General features: G+C 38.8%; 1 protein-coding gene across 6 annotated transcripts in view; it reads right to left on the bottom strand.

Annotated features, from left to right (window-relative positions):
- Positions 1-3651: 3651 nt before the first annotated feature.
- Positions 3652-9425, bottom strand: part of LOC109933244 (zinc finger and BTB domain-containing protein 8A-like) — a 19705-nt gene continuing 13931 nt past the window's right edge. For 4 of the 6 annotated variants that reach the window (XM_048613143.1, XM_048613140.1, XM_048613142.1 and 1 more), the window contains exons 2-4: positions 8432-9377; positions 7412-7590; positions 3699-6107 (exon numbers count right to left, since the gene is read on the bottom strand). In XM_048613143.1, coding sequence (XP_048469100.1) covers positions 5745-6107; positions 7412-7590; positions 8432-9365 — 1476 coding nt within the window. In that variant the 5' untranslated portion in view covers positions 9366-9377 and the 3' untranslated portion in view covers positions 3699-5744. Of the gene's footprint in view, positions 6108-7411; positions 7591-8431; positions 9378-9425 lie in introns of all 6 variants that reach the window. The other 2 variants (XM_048613139.1, XM_048613145.1) reach the window with 2 other exon arrangements.

Genomic DNA, 9425 nt, shown 5'->3' with positions numbered 1-9425 from the left:
TCAGCCTCTCTGCTCCTATGATGCTGCTTGGCCTGCTGTGTTCATCCAGCCCTGCACCTTGTTGTCTCGGATTCTCCAGCATCTGCAGTTCCTACTATCTCTGATGCAATAAATATTACCGTTTTATAAATTTTGTGAGACCCTCTTATCTGTTTCCAGGCTCCTGGTATAACTATACAGCATCCCAACCTTTTGTTAGCGATTCTTAGCGTCATTGAACGTTTGCAACTAATTATGATCGTCAGGCAGAAATTAGCCTTAAAGATGAAATGCCTTCCTCGATGAGTAAAGACATCTTATGAGATGTCATTTTTTCACCCTAAATGTCATAACTAGGTAACACCGCGCTTTGTTCAGCCTAATGTTAATTGTGATGCATGCTTCATAAGCCTCAAAATAGATACCATCACACACTCCCTCCTTCTCCAAAGTCCTGCCCTAGAAAACATACCCTCTTCCCATTTAGAATTGATTGTTATATTACATTAAAATGTATTTTTAATAAGGATTTTTCTTGGGATCTGCTGGGAAGCTAAGAATGTTTGCATTGAAATTACGCCTACTTCATTTAACCAATGTCTCTTCACAAATAAATGTCACCAACACACTGTCAAGAAGGCAAAGCCAGGTTTTCACATGGAAGGCCACTTTCCATTTTTCTCTTGGGACTGGGGGATTGTGGTGAACACGTTATGGAAAGATAACAAGCGAACATGAATTTCAGGAAAAGGAAACCATTTGCAAAGCAATAAATCAATAATTTAAATAAGTAATTATTTTAAATGGCCATTAAAAAGTGCCAAGCAGCAGATCTGACTAATAAGATCATATTGGTTTGCCTTTTCACTTCAGAAGCAGAATGCCAGAGAGACAGACTAGCCTGAAGTACTGATCACCGAGAAAGGGGGTTGGAAACCAGGGTTGCCATAAGATGTTGGGTTTAACAATGGCCTTGATTTGTACTTGTGAGGCATAAATGCCACTTGTCAGCCTAAACATGGATACTGTCTAAGTCTTATGAACATGGGCTGCTTCAGGAACTGAGGAGTTATGCAAGTGGTGCTGAACATGAGTCAGACTGTGTTGAACACTGGGCATTCATCAGCAAGCAGGTCCACTTCTGACCTTATGATGGAGGGATGGTCATTGATGAAGCAGCTGAAGATGGTTGAGGCTAGAACACCATCCTGTGGAACTCCTGCAGAGATGTCTTGGAGCTGACAATGACTGACCTCTCACAACGATGCCATCTTCCTTTGTGTCCAAACAGTGATTATTTCCTCTTGATTGTCATTGACTCTAGTTTTGTTAGAGCTCCTTTATGCCATACATAGTCAAATGCTGCCTTGATGTCAAGGGCAATAACCTCTGCCTCACCTCTGGAATTCAGCTCTTTTATCCATGTTTGAACTAAGACTGTAATGAGGTCAGGAGCTGGGTAGCCCTAGTGCAATGTAAACTCTACATTAGTGAGCAGGTTATTGCTAAACAAGTGTTGCTTGATAGCACTGTGGATGACCGTTCCATCACTTTATTGATAATCAAGAATAGACTGATGTGGTTGCAATTCACCGGGTTGGATTTGTTCCCTTTTTGTATATAGGACATACCTTGGCATCTACATAGCAAAGTGGAAAATTGCCTATGTTATAGCTGTACTGGAACAGCTTAGCATTGCAAGTGCTGAAGCATACTTCTTCAATACTACTGTTGGAATGCTTACAGGATTCACTGCCCCCAGCTCTTTTTTGATATCATTAGGAGTGGATTAAATTGACTGAAGACTGGCATCTGTGATACTGAAAACCTCTGGAAGAGGTCAAAATGAATCATCCACTTGACACCTTTGGCTGAAGATTTTTGCAAATGTATAAGCCTTAACCCTTCCACTGATTTGCTGGACTCCCCATCATTGAGGATGGCAATATTTGTAAAGTCCGACTGTCCAGTGAATTGTTTAATTGTCCACTATCATTCATAACTAGATACTGAAGGACTGCAGAGCGTAAGTTTGATCTGCTGGCTGTGGAATTCTTTAACAGAAACAGAAGTTGCTGGAAAAGCTCAGCAGGTCTGGCAACATCTGTAAAGAAAAAAATCAGAGTTAATGTTTTGGGTCCGGTGACCATCCCTCAGAATCCGGTTCTGTCACTGGACACTGAACCCAAAACGTTAACTCAGATTTTTTTCTTCACAGATGCTGCCAGATCTGCTGAGCTTTTCCAGCAACTTCTGTTTTTGTTCCTAATTTACAGCATCTGCAGTTCTTTCAGTTTTTATGTGGAATTCTTTAACCCTTATTGCTGGTTATGCTGTTCGACTCACAAGTAGTCCTATTTTGTAGCTTCACCAAGTTGACAAAGTTTTACATCTGCTTGGTGCTGCTCCTGACATGCCCTCCTGTACTCTTAATTGAACCAGAGTTAATTCCCTGGCTTAATGTTAATGGTAAGATTGGGCATATGCCAGCTCATGCGGTTGCGGATTATGTTAGGAGTAAAATTCTGCTGCTGCCAATGGCCCATAGTACCTCATCAATGCCTAGTCTCAAGTTATTCATCTGTGTGACATCAATACCAGTTAGTGCCACACCAAACAATGGAGGGTGTCTTCAGTGTGAAGACAGAACCAACAATGAGTCTGCCTGAAATAAAGATCCAAGGTCCAATGGGAATGTGAAACTGAAATTAATTAGTCCGAGTGAAAAAATTGTATTGAAAAAATTAATGAGACTGAAAGTTGACAAGTCCTCAGGACCCAATGACCTTCACCCTAGAGTGTTAAAAGAGATGGCTACAGATATAGTGAATGTATTGATCATCTTTCATAATTCTATTAATTCCTCAAAGGTGCCAGCAGACTGGAAGATTGTAAATGTAACACCACTGTTTAAGAAAAGGAGAGAGAGAGAAAACTATAGACCTGTTAGCTGCAAGTCAGTACTAGTGAAAGTACAAGAATCTATTAAAAGGAATGCGATTACTGGATATTTATGTAAAAATTATATGATAACACTGAATCAACATGGATTAATGAAGGGAAATTTGTGTTTGACAAACCAGATAAGAGGTTTTGAGGATGCTATAAGCAGAGTCCTTAAGGGAGAACCAATGGTTGTGGTATGATTTAAATTTCAGACAGCCTTTGATAATGTCCCATACAGGAGATTAGTAAACAAAATTAAAGAGCATGGGACTGGGGGCAATATACTAGCATGGAGTTGTAATGTCACTGACCTATTAATCCGGATCTCCAGGCTAATATTCTGAGGACATTGGTTCAAATCCCACCATGGCAGATGGGGAAGTTTAAATTCAATATAGATCTGGAATTAAAACTCACCTAATTCACTAATGCCCTTTAGTAGAGGAAATTCCCACATCCTTACCGGTCTGGTCTATGTGACCTATAGCAATGTGGTTGACACATAATTGCTTTGGAGTAATTAGTGACGTGCAATAAATGCTGGTCTAGCCAGCAACTTCCACATCCCATGAATGAATGAAAAGAAAATTAGTAACAAAACTAAGGAGCTATGAGACCAAATAGTGATAACCTCAAATATGTAACAATTGTACTGCAGCTAATTGATCCACAATAGTCACTTCTGCTGAACTGATAACGAAATCACCAGAACACACAATTACTTTATGGATTTGACAGAATTTGTGAAAAAATGTTCAATTTATTTTGTCAGTTATTTACACTCTGTTTTTCTGGCCTCCAAAGTACAAAGAAAATTGTTTGGACTTACAACTTGGACATGATTTAATAACACTGTCATTCTAAAGCTAACATAATACAATACGAGTCTCAGCCATTAAACTCAAATGTATGTAACCAATCAGAACACTCATTCGATCCATACCTAACTTAAATAATTAGTCCTACAACAGAGCATTAAGTTTAATTTTCAATATTTCAAAGTACACAATCATACAAAAGTAATAAACCGTATTATAGTGGAGCGAGCCTTCAACTCCTACAAGATAAAATCCAAGCAAACGTGTACATTTTTAAAAATTCCATTCATTGCAATAGCATAAAACTGTGCTGGATCTGCTATTACACTCAAATGTATGTAACCATTCAGCACACCCACTCAATCCATATCTAACTTAATTAATTAGTCCCAAAACAGAACATTAAGTTTAATTTTGAAGATTTCAAAGTACACAGTCATACAAAAGTAATAAACCATATCATAGTGGAGTGAGCCTTCAAATCCTGCAAGATAAAATCCAAGCAAACATGTACATTAAAAAAAATTCTATTCATTGCAATAGCACATAACTGTTCTGGATCAGCCTTATGTTAAGACTTGAACCACAAAATTTTAATTCATGATCACTTAAAACCAAATTTCTTACCTTCATCTCCCCAAACAGTTATGTAAATTGAGTCCTCTTTGCATCAAAATACAAAACATAAATCCCATACTGCCTACCTGCGGACCAGTGAGTAACATGTACCTTTCCTTTTCCTGTATACCGATGCTCAGAGAGCCACCTGAATGGGCACTATAATCTGAAGTTTAGGCATATAATCAGAGAGACCATTTCTAGCAAGATTCCACATCCAAATCTAGAAATAGTGGCAGGATATCTAAAAACACCAGGCCATGAGAAGAAAGTGTAATAATGATAATCTCTTGTACTATGAGTTACTGATTACTAAGGCAAAGAGTTTTACCTTATTATAGGCACTGTATGAAATGTAAATTGTTGTTTTGCTTGTGAATTCTATAATTCTGAACTCCAAGGAGTCCAAACACCAAAGATATTTTATATGCCCCAATATATCAGAACATGAGAGTGGTAAAGACTTTTTTAACTAAAGCTGAAGAGAATGAGCATCATTTGCTTTAACAAACTGAGAAGCAAAGTACATAATGACATGGAATATTTAATCTCTATATTTCACATGACCAAAAAGTAAATCGTATGATTTCAAGCAAAGTGAACCTTTGGAGGAAGTATGCTGAAAAATATTGATTTGGCAACAATGATAAGTAAATTAAAATGAGGTTTGCTCTAATTCCTGCCATTGAGGAGTTTCTATCTGAAATATGAAAGATCGATTCGATTGAGAGTTCAATGGATAAACAAACTAGGGCTGCCAGCAGCACCACCACACACATTGGAATTAAAATGATAGTAACGTGTACCTTTCTCTTTCCACAAATGCTTACTTTTCTAAAACAAGGCAAAACATGGGTTTTATATTGGTTCACACTTGCTTTTAATATAACACAAGAGCAATAAATGGTGGCCTTGTCAGCGACACTCACACTTCCCATGAATAAATAATAAAAGTACAATTCCAGGACCACTTTTGAGTACAAAATGTTGGTGTTGAATATCTACTACCTATGTACAATATTAGACAGGACAGTTTGCCAAGACAATTGGCTCTCTGATAGCTGCATTTTGTTTTTACTATTGAGCATGAAGGAAATCCAGAGAAAGATTTCTTCCAATCACATCCTGAAGATTCACTTTCTTTTTAATATTCTTCACATAACATCAAAACAATTGTTTTAAAACAGTAACTGGATATTTTGTTGAAGTATTCACCCCTCACCCCATTTAAGAGGAATGAGGAACAAATATATGATTGCTGCCTTTAACTCTCTGTTAAGCAAAGGAATGTAGGTATCGTTGGAATCTGTCTCGGGAACTCCTCAATAACCATTGTATGTTTACTTCCTGTTTAAAGAAAAATCTGACTTGGAATTTGTTTACTCAGTCACTATTCTCAATTTTCTCATAAATTTGGACTTTTTCGTCTGCATCGTCCAGGATTTCTTGTACTGCATGAACTTCGTTGCTTCCTGAACCCTCGCCCCCTGAACTCAGGATCTCAGTCTCTCCATCTGGCTCCGTGGACATCCAGCCAGATTCTTTGTCACTTTCCTGAAATTCCAGATCCTGCTCGGGCTGTGCTTCCAGGTCAATAGGCTCATCATCATGACCGGAGTTCATCAGACATGCACAGTTATTGCACAGTCCATAGCACTTGCCATCATGTTGCACAATTTTAGCTGCAATGCCGGTGAATGGCTTCCTGCAGACCTTGCAGATAACCAGCTTTCCAGATTTATGGATCTAGGAAAAGTTCAAACAAAATATAAAAAGGAGGAAAATGGAAGCCATACATAATATCATGGATTGATAAAGACTTCTTTGTAGTAGCAGAATGATTGGAAACTGGAAGACAGATTTAAAGGAATTGACAAAACAGATCATGGATGACTTGAGCAATCTTTTTTTTTTAAATGCAGTGAACTACTGTGAACTGGAAGGGGAGTAACAATCCCAAGGGAAGTGGATAAATACCTGAAGGAAACAAAACTTGAGCTGTGGAGAAAACAAAGAAGCTGGGCTATTTTGAGAGTGCTACCAAAAAGCCAGCACAAGCACAGTGGATCAAATAGCATCTTCTGTCCTGTATATTTCAAAGAGCTCATTGTACACATTCACGTCTGTTCCATTATGTTAATTGTAATGTTTTGGGGAATGGGGTCAAGTGATGTATTCCCAATATTGCAATTTATATAAAACATTGACCGTATCAAACACTCATCAGTAAAGCAATTGTAATTCTTTTTTGAAAATCAGCAAGATAACTTTCAAGTTCAGTTCCATCTCTACTAATGGGAGTAGATCTACCATATATAGTATTTAGAGCCAAAGCTTTGAAATTGCTCAAGGTTGAACGAAAGCAAAGTTTTTTTCAGTTTTAGAAGCTTTTAATCATAAATCATCCGTAATCTAATGGACATCTATTATTGTCTGTCTTTTTTGTACAAATATAGATGGCCCATTAGCTAGCCTATAATTCAAATAATAACAAGAGTGCAGACTGATTCCTCTTCCAGCTGAGGTAGATTTTGGGCTTGCCTCTTCGCCCTGCCCCTAAGTGTGGAAGAGAATTCTGAACCACTACTGGCAAAAACTGCCAAGAAAACAGCTCAAGATGATACATCAGACTTCAGCCAACATCCTTTACTTCAGCAAAGCACATATGAATGAATGAATAATGCTAAGTGAGTTTTTTTTTTATTGAGAGTCTAAAGCAGAAGTGCAGATCAAACAGGATAGCAGGACAGAAAAATAAGTCAATCATGAATGTAGAGTTTTAAATTACCAAATTTGGGTTTAAAAACCCTGTAGAAGAAAAAACGAAAGAAGATGAGGTGTTCCACAAGTCAATGCCTAATCTCATCCAAGTTGTAGTTCTGGTACTAATCAGTCATACTTTTCCCCAATCCAGCTTACTGATTAAATAATTGTATAACAGATACTGGTCCTACATAAATTACAGGAATTCAAGATGTGCTTATTCTGTGACAAACATTGCAACTGTAAATAATTTGCAATCTCAAACTGCAACAAGTCTTCACACTTACAGTTAGGACATGGCTACGGAGATGCTCAAGCCGTGTGAATCTCTTCCCACAGGAGTCACAGGGATATGGTCGCTCTCCTGTATGTGATCGAAGATGCCGCTTCAAGTCAGATTTCCGCTTTACTGTATGCGTACAGAATGGGCACTTGAATCTCATCTTTGGTAACATATTGCAATCTCCTTGGAAAAAATGCAATTGTTCAGTTCAACCTTCTTATACAGAAATTAAAATCATAGATCATAGGATCATAGAATCCCTACAGTGTGGAAACAGGCCCTTCAGCCCAGAAAGTCCACACCAACCCTCAGAGCATCCCACCCAGACCCATCCCCTTATAACCCACCTAATCTACACATCCCTGAACACTATAAGCAATTTAGCACAGCCAATCCACCTAACCTGCACATCTTTGAATTGTGGGAGGAAACCCACGCAGACACGGGGAGAACATGCAAACTCCACACAAACAGTTGCCCAAGGGTGGAATTGAACCCGGGTTCCTGGCGCTGTGAGACAGCAGTGCTAAAAACTGAGCCACCGTGCTGCCCATTATCAAATATTGACAATGTTCTACATATGCATGTGACCAGATGAGTGAATGTAAGTATAAATGTTATATTAAAAATGCATGTCCGTGGCATTTAAATTGTTAGGTTTTTCTTATTCCAGGAATTCCACCTAAGGAAGCTAAACTTACGTTGTATTCCCATCACAAACTTTTGCATTTCTTCAATTCACACAGAAACGGACAGCACAGTGCACCTTACCATTTTTCCTCCTGCGTATCTGAAATTTGCAATTAGCAATCAATTAAAATGGCAGCAGTGCCTATCAAATTACTGGACACTTATTGAAATTCTAATATGCAGCAAATTTACAGATTTGATTTCATACATGTAGGTTATATTGTCTTCAGATAGCAGTGAAACTAGATAAAGAAAACAAAAATAGCCAGACACTGAAACACACTAGAACTATGCCCTCCATCCCATTCTGACACAAAGATATAAACCACTTTACCGGCACCTTCTCCACTCCAGTCACCCACAACTTCCAAAATTGTAGGCATTGGAGGATACCAATCTTCAGCTTTTCGACCTCTACCTCGTGAAGGTTGCCGTATTGAGTCACCGTTTCGTCGTGGCAATGGCCAGTCCCTGGGTAAAACATCTGGCTCATGCCTGAACTGATAACTCACATGAGGGGCACTCAGTTCAGAATCTGATGTTCTTTTTTCCTCAACTTGAGAAATAGTGTTGATGTTTTCAGATGTTCTGGCAGTCACACCAGAACCACACAGATTACTGACTTTGAAAACAGAAAGTTCAGGTACTTCCTGATGTGCTCGATTATTCACAAAGGAGTTTGGCAGATGGTCTCTTGGAGAATGCTGGAGGTTTGCAACTTGTTGATGAAAGTTGAAGTTTCTCCAGGAATGCCCAACAATAGACCCTTGATCAGTGTTTTTTTGAACATGAATAGAGTTAGTCTCCAGGCCTCGGCTGCTGGTATACAAAGATGACACATCCCCACACTTATTCTCACCATTACTGGAATGATTGAAGTATCTCTCTTTCTCACTGATGTCCAAAGAGGATTTGATGAAGCTTTTGCAGGCACTGATCACATCAGTCATCTGCAAGTAGCTGGCTGCTGACATCACATCAATCACATTTTGGCTCGTGAGGGACAGCCTCCCAGAATATATGAAGTCTAAAATAAGTGTAAATGCATCAGCAGAAAAGACATCAAAAGTTGCTACCGTAGGCTGTCCCACATCCTGTGCGTTATGTAAGAGAAGCATCCGAAAGTAGCCACAGCTGGCAAACAAAACATTACGATGACCCTTGAAGACTCTTCCCTCCACAATGATGCTGCAATCACAAAACATTTCTTGTTTGCGCTGTTCATTTAACTGTTGAAGCAATCGGGCTTGGTGAGAGGAGATCTCCATTTTGATAGCAGTCTGCGAGGGAAAAGAAGAATGAAGAACATAATTTTACTGAGAGGAAAT

The sequence above is a fragment of the Rhincodon typus genome, chromosome 27 (assembly GCF_021869965.1).
Source record: "Rhincodon typus isolate 14 chromosome 27, sRhiTyp1.1, whole genome shotgun sequence".
In the NCBI taxonomy this organism is placed as follows: Eukaryota; Metazoa; Chordata; class Chondrichthyes; order Orectolobiformes; family Rhincodontidae; genus Rhincodon; species Rhincodon typus.
This window is presented reverse-complemented; position numbering and strand designations above follow the sequence as displayed.